At 41.1% G+C, this 16564-nt stretch overlaps 1 protein-coding gene across 3 annotated transcripts; it reads right to left on the minus strand.

Moving 5' to 3' along the window:
- Positions 1-1461: 1461 nt before the first annotated feature.
- anln (anillin, actin binding protein) lies at positions 1462-15400 on the minus strand. 3 transcript variants are annotated; one of them, XM_065948292.1, is made up of 24 exons: positions 15232-15400; positions 13392-13542; positions 12862-13302; positions 12174-12502; positions 11633-11933; positions 11114-11319; positions 10893-11003; positions 10693-10801; positions 9579-9829; positions 9340-9488; positions 8675-8816; positions 8425-8560; positions 7673-7855; positions 7396-7522; positions 7225-7273; positions 7016-7069; positions 6391-6423; positions 6224-6242; positions 5628-5740; positions 5337-5390; positions 5006-5092; positions 4210-4317; positions 3268-3440; positions 1462-3167 (listed from the first exon to the last, which is right to left on the minus strand). In XM_065948292.1, the coding sequence occupies exons 1-24, from the start codon at positions 15247-15249 to the stop codon at positions 3053-3055; spliced, it is 3459 nt and encodes a 1152-aa protein (XP_065804364.1). In that variant the 5' UTR covers positions 15250-15400; the 3' UTR covers positions 1462-3052. The 3 variants fall into 3 exon arrangements, with proteins under 3 accessions (XP_065804364.1, XP_029134042.2, XP_020494319.2); XM_029278209.2 differs by having other exon boundaries at positions 9579-9859; positions 15232-15399; XM_020638663.3 differs by lacking the exon at positions 5337-5390 and having other exon boundaries at positions 9579-9859; positions 15232-15399.
- Positions 15401-16564: the final 1164 nt, after the last annotated feature.

Genomic DNA, 16564 nt, shown 5'->3' on the forward strand with positions numbered 1-16564 from the left:
ATGTTTATTTTATTTTAATCCCCCTTTCATTTGATTTACATGTGCTCCTGTCTATTTACCTGGAGTGTTTGTACATTATTGTTCTTTGAGTAAATTTATTGGAGAAACAAAAGTGACGTAGATGACGTGATGCACCCTCACAATTTTTGGCAACTTGTGTAAAAGTCTTTAGAATCGACGTTTCATTTCTTGCTTCAAAAAATCGTTCAGACTCTCACGTGTCAACTCTTACTGAGCAGGGGCACACAATAGATAGACCGTAGAGGGGCAAACCGGGGGGGGGGGGGGGGGTGGGGGGGGGTCGGTCACTTTAAACCTTTTAATTGTCTACCAGTAATCCTGTACCTTCGACCATCATAAGTTGGCACTACCAACCGTAATTGGTCTAAAAAAAAAAAAAATTCTTGGAAGATGATGTAAATTAAAACGTTAAAGATGTTAAAAAGACATACAAGTATGAAACTTTGCAGAGCATCCTGAAAAAACATGAACACATAACAAGCAGAAACCTCTCAGGTGAACAAGTTGAAGGGTCTCATCTGAAGCTTTAGTTTGTGATATTAAACAGCCAAGCACTCAAACATTGTCATATTGTCTTTAGCAAAAAGTTTAACAACAAAAAAGAATAGTGCTATTATATTCCCTCCTCCCTTATTAAAATAGCTTGCATTGGTGAGCGTGCCCCATGTATGGAGGCTGTGGTCTGTGGGCGGCCCAGCGTTGCGGCTGGCCTGTGGCTCCTTTCCTGCATGTCATTCCCCCAGTCTCTCGCCCCTATTTCTGACTCTATATATCCACCTAACTCTAGATAAAGGCAAGGAAAGGCCCGAAAATAAATCTTAACACTCCATTTAAGTTGTCCAGAGGAGGATTTTGGGTAAACTGCAAACACATTTTTAGTTCTGACTCTTTTTCTCAGAAGTCTGAGTTTGTGTTCGGACTGAGGAGAATCATCTGTGATAAGACACCGTTACTTCAAAACGAGCAGCGGACAAAAGAAAAGGCCTGCAATCATCCGACTGGAGCAGCAGCCTCCGTAACCTCCTCGTCATGAATCAAACAATGTTTTACAGCTTTATGGTTACTGCCAGCAAAGGTTGAAGTCTGTAGTAACACACACTTCCAAAACATTTTAGTTTCTCCTGTTTCAAAAATCATGCAGCATTCACTTTCATGTTGCATTTGAATGAAATGTTTGAACATTAGTGACCTGATGCATTTCAGCCGAAGCAGGCATTTATTTAAGTCTCCACATATGTGACAATATGAAGAATTTACATCTTTTTAAGTATCTAATGCAGCAAAGCACTTATCTCCTGCTTATATTCTTCATGATGAAAATGACAACGCAGTAAAAAGACATCGGGTGTAGATTTTTTAAAAATGTGCATTCATTCACAAACACCTGCACCTAATAGTAACACAAGCTAAATAAAAATACACAATAATGACACAAAAAGATTACCTTTTGGAAGTCTCCTTTTATAATGAAACAACAGACAGAGCTTTGAATCTTCAGGATCGTGTTCCTGGCACGTTATTCTTAAAGACAGAATTTGCTGAAGACAGCAGGATAAACAGTGGGTGCATAAAATATCCTAAAAGGCAGAATGATGGTGGGAATAGAAGTAGTCTTCTTTTTCTCCTCACTCACTCATGTTGCTGCATGAGTAACAGCTGGTTAATAAATAAGCTGGTGTTTCTGTTGTGAAAACCAATGTGTGTGTGTCAGCGTGTGAGCGAAGCTTCAAAGTTGCTGTTACGTAGTTTGTCCACCAGAGGGCACTGGAAACTTTATTCGTACTCTGCAAAATGCTTCAATTTGTACCATAACCTTTGTTGCAGAATCATGCAGACAATGCAAAAAGGTTTAATCTGCAGTCTTCAAATCGACCAGCACGTGGCGACAAGTGCATTTGTATCGAAGTCTAAACTAAATGAGATTTTTGTGAATTTATTCGCAAACATTTATGGGGGCTCAATCTCAAGCTTTGAGTCTTCTTCAAAACAGCATGATGTTCATTTATTAAATCATTGGTCAATTCAGAGTAAAAAAAGACAAAATAAAGTGGAGGATGAATTAGACGTGTTCATTTTTACTAAGAGACACTCTGGTCACACATTTGGTCCGTAGCCTGTTTTCTCGCGAGCCAAAACTTAGCAGCCCTTTGGACGTAAGCTTTTCAAACTGCTCTAGCCCTCAGATCCACCCTCTCATCCTAATGTGGGTACGTATGGTTTCAGAAAACCAGGCTGGTCGGTATGAATGTCAACACCATGTAAAACCTGAGTCCAACAAAATCAATGGGTGAAATCATCATCTACGTCAGCTTCTTATAGTCACAACGCTGTGGAAGAAACTAGGATCCTCCTCAAACTCGTCTTTTTTTTGCATACAAAAACACAAATATTGACCAGTGTGCTGTATTGTGCTGAATATGTAGCAGACCTCGAGTAGCTTTCCATTTCTACTTCCACAGTGACAATAAAATGAACTTGAACAAACATTACAAACACGATAAAAGTCAAAAACGGAAAAAAATCTGCGCACGGCACCGAAGACAACCGACCTGAAAGTCCTGCCGCGAGTTATAAAAGCTAAATATATAAAAGTAACACCCCCCAAAAGAATCCGTATTTTCTGTGCGCTCGAGCAGGATAAAATGTGATAAAACGGTTGTGCTTCAAAATTAATATTCATCGGTCATTTCAACATTTATATAACGATCTCAGCTTTGAAACCAAATATTTTTAAAGCCATGCATTATGTGTCAAGCACACAAAATATTCTCAACAGCACCGACAAACATAAGAGCATCGAAACAGAGTGAAAATGTTTAAAAATAAAACGCCGACTCCTCCACAGAATACTGAAATGTTCCACGTGTATGGCTTATATTTGCTCTCTTATACTCGACATCTAATCCGTCTGGTTACTCATCCAAGTCAAAAATATTTAACATTTCTTAGAGTGTATTGCACTTGGTATTTGCACGTGCCACTGATATTGACAGTCCAAAATAGAAGGGCTGGGTGTGACAAAGTGCAGAGATTACAGCGGACTGTAACAGGCGTCAGGCTGCCACATCCGCAGATCCACCAGAATCTGGTTCAGTTTCCTCATCCACAGATTCCTCTCGTCTTTAGTGTCGGCACTCAGCCAGTTTCTGCACAGAGAGGACAATCAGTGTCACCGTCACTTCAAATACAGATTCATGTGTTCGTGCTTATAATGCAGATATGTATGAAGAGTAGGGAGGGGCTTACTTGGTGACACACATGGTGTTCTGGCACTGACTGACCAGTGTCTCTCTGTCGTCCTCTCTCTGAGGTCTCACTGTGATGAGCTCCACTGTGTTCGGTCTGGCACAGAACTCTCGGTTTACTGGTTCCACCTTCTTGCTGGTGCAGTTGGCCAGGTTGATTCGACCGATGGGTTTCTGATGGAAGGGGGGGAAAAAAAAAAATACACAAATTAAACGGAGTCAACGAAGACAGAACAGACGGGCCGGGGTCATCGTTTACTAATGTTGGTGAAGTAAAACTGTAAGTTAATTAAGCACTATGACACTCAAGGTCGATATGTTCTACTGGATATCAGCACTGCTGGGATTCGGTCGTAGCGAAGATAATCACAGCAGAGCTATCACCAGAACGACATCTCAACCTTAAGTGTGATGTAACTTTTATACAAAGTTATAAACTCAACTAGTTCCACAATTTAACTGAAACGACACTGTTGCCAAGTACTGCACTCCGTTGGTATCCATGGTTACCATACCATTCCACAGAGCAGCTACCCTGTGGTTTGAAGCTTTACTTGTATGTTAAAAAAAAAAGAATCTGATGATGAAACCAGTGACATTAGAGTCTGTTGAGTGATTCTGAGGTATGAAATTAATAAAGAAAAACACGATCAGCAGTAAGTGTCAGTTTAACTCATTCAGAACTCTTGGTGATACATCATGCGAAAAGTCCCAGCACTCATGGAATGCCTCTTGTCCAATCAGATTGCTTGGTCGGAACTAACTACGTTTTTTTAAATTGTAATTCGGGGATGAACTGAATGTGTGAACAAAGACTTCTGAATGATATTCAGGACAATTCCCTGTGAGTGAGCAGGCGAGGCTGATGACATGTGTATAACGTGAGTAGTATTGACAGTTTCAGGGGTGCATGTGTACAACGGATAGATTTAACAGTCGTTACCTTGCGCTTCTCATCGTCGGGGTAAGTCCAGTAGGAGATGCAGTATCCTGATAAGACACACCACCTCCTGTGCCACGATCCAAATCCGCTGACATCCTCAAACATCGTCTGAAAGAGGGACAGATGTTAGTTTCTCATGAGATCTAAAACAGAGCGTGATTGATACAATCCTCTGCTGATACGAGTCTATCAGAGATATATCCTGCTAAATCTCAGGGTGTTGTCAGAGTTACAAACTTAGATATGATTCAGAAAAAAATCACATCATCTATACATACATGTTTCTATGCCAACGAATCAAAACTAGAAGTGATAGGCTGCAAATATCGGTTTATTTTTATCGTCTTTAATTACCAAAATTAGCAGGCAAACTCCTGCACATTTGCAAATATAACATCAACAAGATAAAAACAAATTCTCCCAGCTCAAGAATGTACTAAATCAGCGAGTGTCTTTGTAATTTTATTCCTTCTTATTTATTAGAATTTTATTCCTCTACTAAACTCTATCTATTGTTAAGATATATTGTTTGTAACCCTTTAGCCTGTAAAGGATAAGACAGCTGAAGAGAGACAGGAATGTTTGGGAGGAGAGGGGGGGGGGGTGGGGGTGGGTGACATGCAGCAAAGGGCCAATGTCGGATTCAATTCCACGGCCGCTGTGATGAGGACTCTAGCCTCTGTACATGGGGCGCACAACATATCCACCAGGCTATCCTGCACCCCAGTATCGTATCGCCCATATTGGGTGAGCTCTACTCTGTCATAGTTAACTTGTAGGGAGGAATTGCACTCACCAGGAAGCCCTTCTCCTCCACCTTTGAGCCCACCTCACACTGCATCTTCAGGAAGACGTGGCCCTCCAACGGACACAGAAACGGCACCTTGAATTGAAAGAACAGATACGTTAGAGGAAGATCTCTGTGCTTGATGCTAGAGGGTGCAGTTATTAAAAAAAGGCCTTTTCTTTGTTAAATTGTGGAGCACACATAATTAAGAAGCAGGTCTTTATCCCCCATGTGATCAGATTTACTGACTTGTTAGTGTGACGACGGAGGTTAGGCATGTTTAACCCTCGTTCCCAAACAAACCACAAGAAAGAAAGCAAACAGAGGGACAAGTAGTAACCTTTTTATGAAACATGTCACTGAGCAGTTCTCTTTCACCGCCTTCATATTTGATCTAAAAAGAAAGATAGCAGGGCAGGTGAATGACAGCACAGGTGGAGCACGCTGTCCCAGGAGAACAAACTGAGTTACTGGGAGCCTCCCAAGAGTCCCAGCACAAATTAAGAACAGCCACACAAGACGACACAAAGAAGGCGTGGACACATGCTAATTTTTGGACAAAAGCCAAGCCTTGATGAAATGCAAAGAAGAAAAAGACTTTAGGAGAATATAAAGTAGAAACATTACATACCTTCTCCAGAGGGAATTTGTTTTTCCCGATAGACGTCAGGGTGAGCTTGTGTGAACCGACCAGGACGAAGTTACTGGTGCGAACAGCATTCGGGCCACCTGGACTCGCAACAACTACACACAGCGAAGAAAGAGTTCATTAATGGGTCATATGAAGCTTAAAGGAGCAGTGCACGGGTTTTAAATGTGCTCTACATGTTTATAGGTGTTTCAAACAACATTTGACTTCAGAGGAAAACAGCAACATGTTTATGATGCCAGCTAATGGTTTTGGCTAAACACTGACGCTTCAGTGTCCACCACATGGCAACCTGTGTGAGCATCGACTCTAGAGAGGAGGGGGCGGTGTGAGACAGCTCTCTCAAAAGGTCTTGGATTTAAACTACAGTACCCTTTTTAAACACTAGGTGTCAGAGTTACATTTTGCTCCGGTTTTCATGTCTTTTTTTTCTACTTTTGATTGTCATTTTTTAAATTACACAAAAAGAAATGTTCAATCATTTACACACGGGAATCACATAGTCAATAAGCCATTAATGACATAAATAGAAAAATCTTAAATATATTTATTTTACAGTGATGTATAAATGTACATACCTGGTGTCTGTGAACTTTTCTGAAATAAAAATAAAGAAAAAAACAAAATGAATAAACTACATTTCAAAAACAGTTTAGAAGTTTCATTATACAAATTATTAATAAAGTGAAAGAAATGTGTAAGATCATATTTAAGGAGTGTTTGAAAAGTCATTAGAAATACGTACAGTGATGGCAAGGAATCTTTTAGGAGTGATCGCCTAGAAAAATGACAAGAAGGTCAATGTTACTGCAGGAAAGAGATGTGAGGGTAAAAAGGGTCTGAGGAAAGTTTGTTTACTGACTGCTAGCTCACATCCTACCAAAATGCAAACCTCAACATGTGAAGACAAACTGTTTTACACTAATGACTTTTAAAAACTGATTCTTTTTTTGAGTCATTGACAGAATTAACAGCAAACGTTCCTGATGCTGTTCTTAGCCCAGTGACATTTAGATTTCCTGCTTCTCTCTCCGTCATCATATTAAAGTGTAAATATTTACATTGGACTGAAAACATAACATCATGGACCAAACGATTGACTGATGAGACTAAAGGATGTGACACCCAATAATAAAAGTCATGTTTAATTGCAGCTCCAGTGCGTGCACACCCACCGACAACACGTGAGGAATTTAATTTGAATCTGTTCATACCGACATACACAAATTATGAGCCTCATAGACCTGTCTCCACATGATCTGAACAAACACACACACTTTGTTCATTATAAAAGCATGATGAGTTGATCGACTGGCTTTTCCATTTTGGAAGGAAATTTAAAAAAACATAAAAAAATAAGCAGACTTTACCTTCGACTTGCTCTGTTTTTTCTTCTTGTCCATGCTGAGCTCAGGCTTCTGCACCTGAAGACGACATCAGAAGGGTCATGAGTGAGGAGCAGGTCATAAAGATGAATGAGTCAGTTGTCCAATAACTGTGTACAAACTAAGGCTGGGCGATGTTTCTAGTTTTATAATTATTGTGTTGTTATCTGTTAACCAGGATGGATGCTACTCACCAGGCCATAGACCTCGATATCAACCTCAAAGTTGCTGGAGACCTCAGGACTGGAAGAGATGGCGTTCAGGAGAGCGTTTAATGCCAATATGTTCAATATAAACTGATGAGTACTAAAATGCAGCAGATAATATTCTAAGGATTATAATATGTAACGTAAAGTGTTATTTACATGTTGAACTTGGTGGGGAAGGCGAGTGTGTCCCCGCTGAGGCCGCGGTGTGTGCTGGCTAACGGCGTGGCCACCGTGTTCTCTGCTCCGGCTCGAATCATGATGAAGAAGGAGTATTTGGTGGACTCTGAAACAGTTAAGGAAAAAATAATAATACAACAATCAGTTCAGTAAACACTCATCCACCAATGGTACAACCATCATGAAACGAATTCTATCTAAATATCAAAACAGTGGGCTGCTCCTCTAAATTGTGGTGTGAATACTTCCAGCTTACCTGGCTTGTTGGCTGTTGAGCAAACAAATTCTGCCTTGAGAGGCAGGCGTAGCTCCTGCAGGCTGATGGAGCCTTTAGAAGCGGACATGCCGGCAGGTTCTGGGGCTGGGGGGGCCTTTTTCTGGCCCGCTGGGTCTCCTTTCAGACGGTCCAGCTCTGCCTTCAACGCCTCCCTCCTCTCGGCTGAGAAAGTCAAATAAGGAATGAAAGTGATGCTTTGATTCAACAACTGGGAGGCGCCAAAACTCACATTCATTTTTCTGGGATTAAAATGTATTGCTAAGACTTGGCTGTTCCTATCTTAAAAGATGCTCAGGGAAGTGATGCAGGTGTGAAGGGAATCACAGAAATTCAAAAGGCAGTGTTATGTGGTTCAGATATGATAATGGATGTTCATGTTTTTGCTGTGCGGGGACTGTTTTGCTTGTTTTTCATCACTTGTGTTAGAGATCTGTTAGGGAGCTTCTTCTCTACAAGGAATGATGTTTTTTTTAATCAGTATAAGAACTTCAAACATACACAGACAGGTTGATGAAGTTTTGTTGTATCATGGTTTGAAATCCGGTGTTTGTACTGTCCTCACTGCTCCTTCGTGACAGAGTTTTTATTTACTTTCACTGAACTTTGTGGGTTAGTTTGAAATGTTAAGAAAATGATAAACATTCACAAGACAAGCTATTTTTGCTAATAAAGCTAAACAATAATACGCAGAAAATGTTCTGCATTTAAGTCATGAGTGGAGGATAACTCACTTGCCACCAGCAGCAGCCTCTCGGCCTCGGCCTCCACCTGCGATCCTTTGCCGTGCTCTTCATCTGTGCAGCAATTCAGCGCCTGACTGGCCTGATGAATGACCGTCTGCTGCAGGTTCAACTCATTGGTCAGAATCTGCAGAAACACAAAAAGTGTTAGTGAAGCTGTAAAAACGACCACCAGATGATCACTGCTTTTCCAAAACCGTGAAGTAAAATGGAAAGAGGACAGTCATGCTGTAATCCAAACCTTCATCTTCTGTTTGATACTGAAGAGACTGGATCCTCGGGGCTCCTCGGCTCTGCTGGAAACATCCTCTTTCCTCACTATCACCTGTTTGATGTTAGGTCTCTCAGTCTCTTTCACTCTGATGGACCTGTATGCATCGATGCTAACAAACAAGAAAGTAAAGATACTCATCAGAAACATATTTAGAAGCCTGTTTTATTTTGTCAAAAAAGTGTTATATATTTATTCCATCCGTTATGTGGGGTCAAATGTATTTGAAAAGACTATAAAAGATAAATGACACCACTTGACAATCTCAGTTTTTTTGTGAATATAAAACTATGATGCAGTTGCCTCTGGCATATTCCGCACTGCTTCCCATCCCCATCTCAATCATACAGAAGTTGCCAACAATTTATGAATTTGTCATTTCTAACGGTAATTACAAAATTACACCTATGAAGTGGTGTCGCTGTATCCTTATCAGTCCAGTACACGTTAGCAAAAATGTCTCAAGAAAGAAAGTGTGGGGGGGTGTTAGTCTAAAATCCCCTCATGTCTTGGTTACAGCGTGTTATTAATAAGCTTGTTCAAATGTCTACATGATTAAAGACGTCTGAAGGTGAAGCTTCCACCAGACACAAAGCCAAATTTAACCTCTGGTCCCACGCAGGTGCTCCTCTTACCTGTACGGCAGTTTGTGGTCCTCGTCTATGGCCTCGATGCTGTCTGAGGAGGCGGTCCGGATCATGTTAGTCCTCTGGAACTTGCTCCGTTTGAAAACACTTTCCGGGGTGTTGTTCTTCACGATGAACGAGCTGGCTGGAGTTGACGTCTGCACGGAGACAATATTTTAAGGAAAAGGTCAAACATTAAAGGAACTCAAAGGACGGGTGGAGTGAGCAGAGAGAGACATTTTTCTTACCATCATTCCTCTGTTTGGACTCTTCACCACGGCAGCTACAGTCTCTGCCAGCGGAGCGAGGATGGACATGGAGGAGATATTCAGAGCATCTTCTTCCTCCTCCTCCTCCTCGTCATCGATCCCATCAAACAGATCATTGATCACCTGAGAGTTGATGGACCCGTCCACATTCATCTCTTTCTCCTTCACCACCTCCTCTTCTGCGATTTCTTCTCTACTTTCCACCACCCTCAGAGGACTGGATGTGGATGCTGGAGGAGTGCCCAACAACCCAAAAGGTGCTATTTCAAAAAAAGTCATGTAAAATATATAAATCAATTTTTGTTTTCACACTACACAAGTCTGTCAGCATATGTTACATTGATAGTAGGACTGATAGCTGATTAATCACTGAATTTAAAAAGTGAATTGTGATTTATCACACCTTTGTGATGAACACGTCTATAAGCCCTTTCAGCAAATGTGATAATTCTTTTATCTGGAAATACTAACTTTGGACTGTCAGTTCAGTCCGTTATGATCAGCATGATGCAGGAATCAGTGTTTTTAGAGTCGATATCAACTTAACCTTCAAGTTGAATCAATCAAAAGTTCTTTATTTTTGCATGGGACTACTCTTACCCGGTGATTTGTTAAAAGTTGTTAAAACTTCACCACTTCCACAAGTTAAAACTTCACCACTTATTATCTACCACATTTTGCTTTTCTCAAGCTTGAAAAACAAGGGGAATATGTGCAAGAAAGAGAGAGCTCAATGGATGAGCGTTATTTGTTCCAATGTCTCAACCAAAGAAAAACTGTTCTTCTTCTGTTGAGTTTTATGGCAGTTGGCATCCATATGTGTTGCATTACAGCCACCATCTGGATTGTTCTAACTCAATTTGTGCAACTATTTTCAGTGTCCAGTTTTTCTATGTCCCGCTCTATGACCCAGACACAATTTTCTGGGTTTAGGCCAGTCCTTCTCTCAGCGTTATATTCAGCTCTTCCCCTGTGATATCCGCAATGTCTAAACAACGTTTTGCAGCATCCAACAACATTTTAATTCTCTGCTGCACAATTAATCACCTTGGAAGAAAAGAAAAACTGTTGAATGTGATCTCTTATTAAATACCTTTAGGGATGCACTTTGCGGGTGTGTCTGTTCTCTCAGTAGTAGCTGCAGGTTTATCCTGTGGCTCACTCGGGGCAACTTTAACCTCCACAGGCTTAGAGATCGGCTCCTGGAAATAACATTATTACATATCATCTTGCATGTGTTTTCAGAAAACGACTGTTGTGTCTCATTTATGCTTCAGATCACCGTTGGCCAACCTTGACTTCCTGGGTTTTTTCGTTGGTTTCAGCTGCTTCGTCTTTGTTTTTCCACATATTGTTTCCCTTTTGGAAGCGGCTGCGAATCTGAGCCAGCTCAGTCTCTCGCTCCTGAAATGAGGAGGAGTTTATTATCATCTCATTTTAAAGTAGGGTTATCAAACAAAATGGTGGTAACAATAAGAGGACACGCTGCAGCTGTCGCTCTGACATCGACCCACCAGTTTCTGTCTTTGGGTGAGATCAGCTGTGGTTGTGTTTGCAGCCTGGGCAGCTCTGAGCCTCTCCTGGACCAGACGAGTGTTTGGTGTGGCTGATGATGGGGTTACAGTGGGAGTCTTGGGCTGACTGCTGCCCCCTGCTGGGGAGTTCTGGTTGGTGCGTTCCTGACACTTCTCTCCAAAGCGCTCCAGGAAGGATTTTACACCTGTATAATATTAATACAATTTGTTTATGGTTATTTTCCTCCACATGTATCTGACAGACACATCTGGCTCTGGTTTTTATATATGATGTGGGATAAAGGTTTTTGGATAATTACAAATTAGCCAGAAAAACCAAATAGGATACCATTGTTTCTTTAGAATAAGTACAATATTTTCAAACACAACTAAGGCAAAGTAAGAAGTTTTGCTACTTAATGTAAGAAAATAACCAACAGGACTGACATGTAGGACCTGGACTATCAGCGTGTATCAAACTTGGTACAATCTTTCTATTTAAACTCCAATATGACTCACCAGGTGTTCCAGCTGTGACAGGGGGGCCCACAATATTGGGTTTGGTCCGGAGTTCTGGCTTCTGTGGGCTGGAGGAGGGGATGAGACCCCTAGAGAGGGCAGGGTTCTTCAGGGGACTTTGAGGAACTGCTGTTGAAGAGGAGGGGCCGGCCTTCTGGGGACTGGATGGGAAGGCTTTTGTCTGGATGGAGCTCTTCTGTGGACTGGAGACTGACTGAAGTGCTGGTTTGGCTGCAGGAACATCAGCCTTCTGAGGGCTTGGGAAAACCACTCGGCCGGGTTTTACTGGACAATTCACAAACTACAAAAGGGAAATAGAAAAATGTCCATATTAATCAAGCGTATTGAAAACAACAGAGGCTGGGAAACAAGTGCAGTGAGTTGCAACACACACTTGACCCACACTTTTTAAATAGAGGGGCTGCTATTTACACATAAAAGTTAGAAAAAGAAAAACACCACCAAATTCAAGATCATAAAATGTAATTGAGATAGATATAACCAAAAAAGCTTGAAACTAAGACCACCTCAGGTAGCCTACCTGATGAGAACTGGATGTAGACTTGCTGCTTGCAGTTGAGCTGGCCACCACATGGCCTGCCGCACCTGGTTTAGTGCTGGAAGCCACTGAAGCCTCTCTCACAGTTGACTTAGGAGCAGCTGTACCAGCTTTCTCCTTTGCATGCTCGTTGGGAATGTTAGCATGGCTCAGATCATCTTCCCAGGACCCGATGGTGGCAGCGAGGTTGGCCAGTCGTCCTTTCCTCCCCAGAGGAGTTCCTGAGGATGCGGGAGGGACGGATGCTGGGATCTCAGCTTGTCTCGTCATCAGAGACAGGGGGGCACAGTCTGGAACTTCATCAGAGGCGGCTGAAAAGGTGGTGATGTTTGATTAGGGCGGGGATAAAGCTACTATCAAAACTGATCAGAATGGAAATCAGACCATTGACGATCACCATAAAAACATTTTGAATTTATTTTGAATTTATGAGGTCCCCAAGCTAAGTGCCCTTTGTGCTGCAACAGTATTCAGTGAATTCAATGAAAGGAAAACAAAGTTTGAGCATTTTTCATGAGACACATCATGGCCTTTTCTTTATGAAAGTCAGGTCCAACCTTCAAAATAGTGGCACCTTGATCTTGGATATTCTTTGAACATTGGCTGCTAATTTGAAGTTAATTTATCTGAAAAGACTATCATCTTTAACAGCTCACAAAAATATTCTTACCACTTCCATCCCAACACTTTCGCTGCTCTGCCAGCCTCTGTAAACGAGACTTCATTCCCGCTGCAGACGGAGCTGGATCTTCCACTAGGTGCTCTTCGTTCCTCTGCTGGGCTGTACTCACTGGTACCGTCTCTGCTTCTCTGCTGCTATGATGATCAAGAGATGGGGTGACGGCCATCTTCTCTGGCTCCGGCTGTGCAGTTTTCAGCTGCCCTGGATGAGACTGAACAACAGGCCGTGTGGCCGTTTTCTCCAAGGAGGTAGAAGGTCGGACGCTGGTGGGGCCAGTCGGGGGTTTCTTGTCTGTGGGAGGATCTGAGAGCATGGGAGTCAAGGCCCGAGTCATGGTAGGCTCCTGGTTCTCCTCGCCGGCTGCAAGCTGCATATTTTCCCCTGAGCGACTGCGTTTGGAGGGAGAAGGCTTGGAGGACACCTGTGGAGCTGCCAGGAAGAGATTTTGAGATGTAAGAGTACAGCTGAAACTCAGTGGCCAATCAATTTCAATAGACAGCCATCAATCAAACTCATACCTTTCTCAATCACTGGCTCACTGATCACACTGTTTGTGTCGGCCAGTGGCTCCCTGGGCCTTTTGACCATCTGTCTGTTTACTGCATTTGGTCTCTCTGACATTTTCTTCTGCAGGTTTTCTCTGCGAGCCCGAGTCCGCTCCAACAGTTTCTGGTGAGAAAAAAGACAAAATTATGTTTTACCTCAAAGTCTGTTTGTGTACATAGAGAGGATAGAAGGGGAAAAAATACCAGTTTTCAGTGCCTTGAATGAATCTCTACAAGCATCTTTATTTGTGCGCGGGTAGCAGAGGGGTTTCTAACCCTTACGTGTTTCAGCTTTTTTGTGTACTTATAATAATTGTGACAGAAACTGAGTGTATCATTTCGACCCAGTAAGAAAAAAGTTGCAAGGTGTGAAAGAAAGGTGTGCTGAAGCTGGTGCTTGTTTGATTATCAAATAGTTTAGAAAACCCCTCCCCTGGATTAGGAGCAGTTTATAGTTTCTGTAACTTTGCAATTGATTTTAACAATCTCACATTCACATTGAAACTAGTTCTGAACATCAAACCTAGCAGAGATAAAAGTGGTACGAATGGTTAGGCCAAAATATGCTTAATCGACATCTTCACAGGTAACATGCGGATGAATTCAAGTATGAGGGGGAAAAAAACACTTTCAGCGTCTCTACTTTTAAAAGCACCAAGACACACAATACAGCCCTTCTCCAACAGATAAAAGGGCCTCTGTTTGCTGCCCTCTTTCCTTCCTCTTTTCCCTTCCCTTGGCCTCACACCCAGCCTGTCACACACTACCTGATTTACTGTTGCTGTACTGTTAACTGCAAGTCCTAACACATTCCTGCAGCTGCACTGCACGCCTGCGCAATTTCTCCAGGCACTGTGGAAAACCTCGAGTCATTTTCAAGCAGCATTCCTCGTGAATGAGCCACTCCTGCTTGTTAGTGCCTGGATTTGAATTTTCAAACTGCACTGGCGCGGATACTGAAGTAACAACAAGATCTGCCATGTGATAAAATAATCATACCTATTTTTATATTGCAGCAACAGTACGGAAGCTAATCAAATAAAAAGGAAGTAAAAAAGGGCAAAGTGCTGGACGGTGTCCAGTGGTGACACATAACATTACCTTAAATGGAAGCAGGGCAATTTAGTTTGAAAAAAACACTGTTTAACAGACTGTTCATCATAACATGACTATTTTCTTTCCAAGTAATTATACATGAAAGACATAAACAGGCACAGAGAAGGGGGAAGACTGTGATAGCTTAATTAATAAAGATATTGATGTCAGTATTAACTTAGATATTTGTATTAAAGCTCTGGAAACATGGACAATGAGTAGGGAAAATAACTTTTAGAAAATGTACTGTTCTCTCTGTGTAGTCCATAATCTTTTGGTTTACTTGTCATATTTCTATGGTAATTCTTTTTTTTAGTTACTTTCTATTGTAACTGCATTAACTCTAAGCGAAATAAATGTATCAAGTATGATCGTTGTAATACTCCGCATTACATAAAGAGCAGTTTAGAGGATGAAAGTGATAGATAACTGTACATTTAATGAACTAACGAGACAAAGAAACGACACGTGTCATGTTTCACTCACCTTATTATAATCTATGACCTCGTACACATCTTTATGGAAAGGTTATCTCACGCTTTAGCACTACGGGAGTTATCAACATTGTTCCATATTGAATAAAAACGTGTAACATTGATTTATCGAATACAAAATGTCATGTTTGGCACTTAACATTCAGCAGTAAACTACTGTTTTGACTCCACGTTACACTAGCTAGCTACACAGGCGACGTTAGCTGATAAGATAACCGACTCACCTCAGTAAACGGATCCATTACTGACCGTTGATACTCCTCGAGATATGTTACAAAAACCGTGTGAGTTAAAAGTTTTGTACACCACTTTGTGTACACAACAAACAAAAAAAAGACGCAGGAGCTGCGCGTCTCTCAGCTTCTCTTCTGACTTCTCTCTTCTCACAAAACAACTGCCGTTCAAATTTGAATTTCAGCGCTGCGCCTAATGCGCAGACTCCAACCGTTGGAGGAAGCACCTGAGGGCCAATCAGAATGAAGGGGTCGGGGTTTTACACTTGCTCAGCCAATCACAATCAGGCACCACCCAACACGGAGACCAAAATACACATGACTTCATAAGGCACTTTACATTTTTTATGAAGCGGTCATCTGTGCATTTCAAATGTAAAAACAAGCGGTTACAACTTAAGGTGGCCTCATGAATAGATTATGTTTCAGCTGATGTCCTGAAAAACAGCTGTTGCACACACACATAAACACACACACTCACACACACATATACACACATTTTCTGCTTTAGTTTGTTACTGCATGCAGTTCATACATTCATACATTTTCTCTACATATCTGTGTACATATTATTTTCTGAATTTTAATTATGTTTGTTTTTGTTGTTGTCTTTTAATTTGATGATATTTTAACATTGTTTAGGTGGAGGCTTCAAATAAGCTCTTTAAGTTTTCTGCATCTTCCCCCACTGAATGTTGTCTATTTGTTTATTAGGCTATGTTGTTCTTCCTTACTGTGATAATAAGTAAATAGGCCTACTAAGTACAGCAATGAATGCATTTTCATTCATAAAGTTGAAAGCTTTTTAAATAGCAAATAATTTTCTACATATTTCCCTCTTTAAACCAAGAAGCTTTATGAATTTTAAGAAAATAGTCAATCCAAGGTGCATTTCAGGAATAACACAACATTAAAAAAAACTGTTTTGTGTCTGAGGCAGGCTAAGCACATACCAGGCAGCATCATATGTATATTGTAAAACTAATAGCTACCTAAAATAAAGTGCATCCAAAGACTGTCCGAGAAGGTAAACTAAAAGCTTTTCTTTAGGCGATCATTTTCTTTGCAGTGAGTCTAGGAAATTCAAAGGGGTCAGTGTTAAAAATGGCACAACAAATTAAAAAATAAAATAAAATTCAAAATAATGTACAACTTTGATCTACTCAGCTCACTACATTACAACAACAAATAGGGGAAAAAAAATGAAACAATTAATTTGTAATGTATACTTGAGTCAATTTGTTTCTGTTTAGAAACAGAATTGGAAATATTTTAAAATTTTCACTTTTACCGGCATATATATCAGAACATCAAACAGTGAATT

This window comes from Labrus bergylta, chromosome 19, assembly GCF_963930695.1.
Source record: "Labrus bergylta chromosome 19, fLabBer1.1, whole genome shotgun sequence".
In the NCBI taxonomy this organism is placed as follows: domain Eukaryota; kingdom Metazoa; phylum Chordata; class Actinopteri; order Labriformes; family Labridae; genus Labrus; species Labrus bergylta.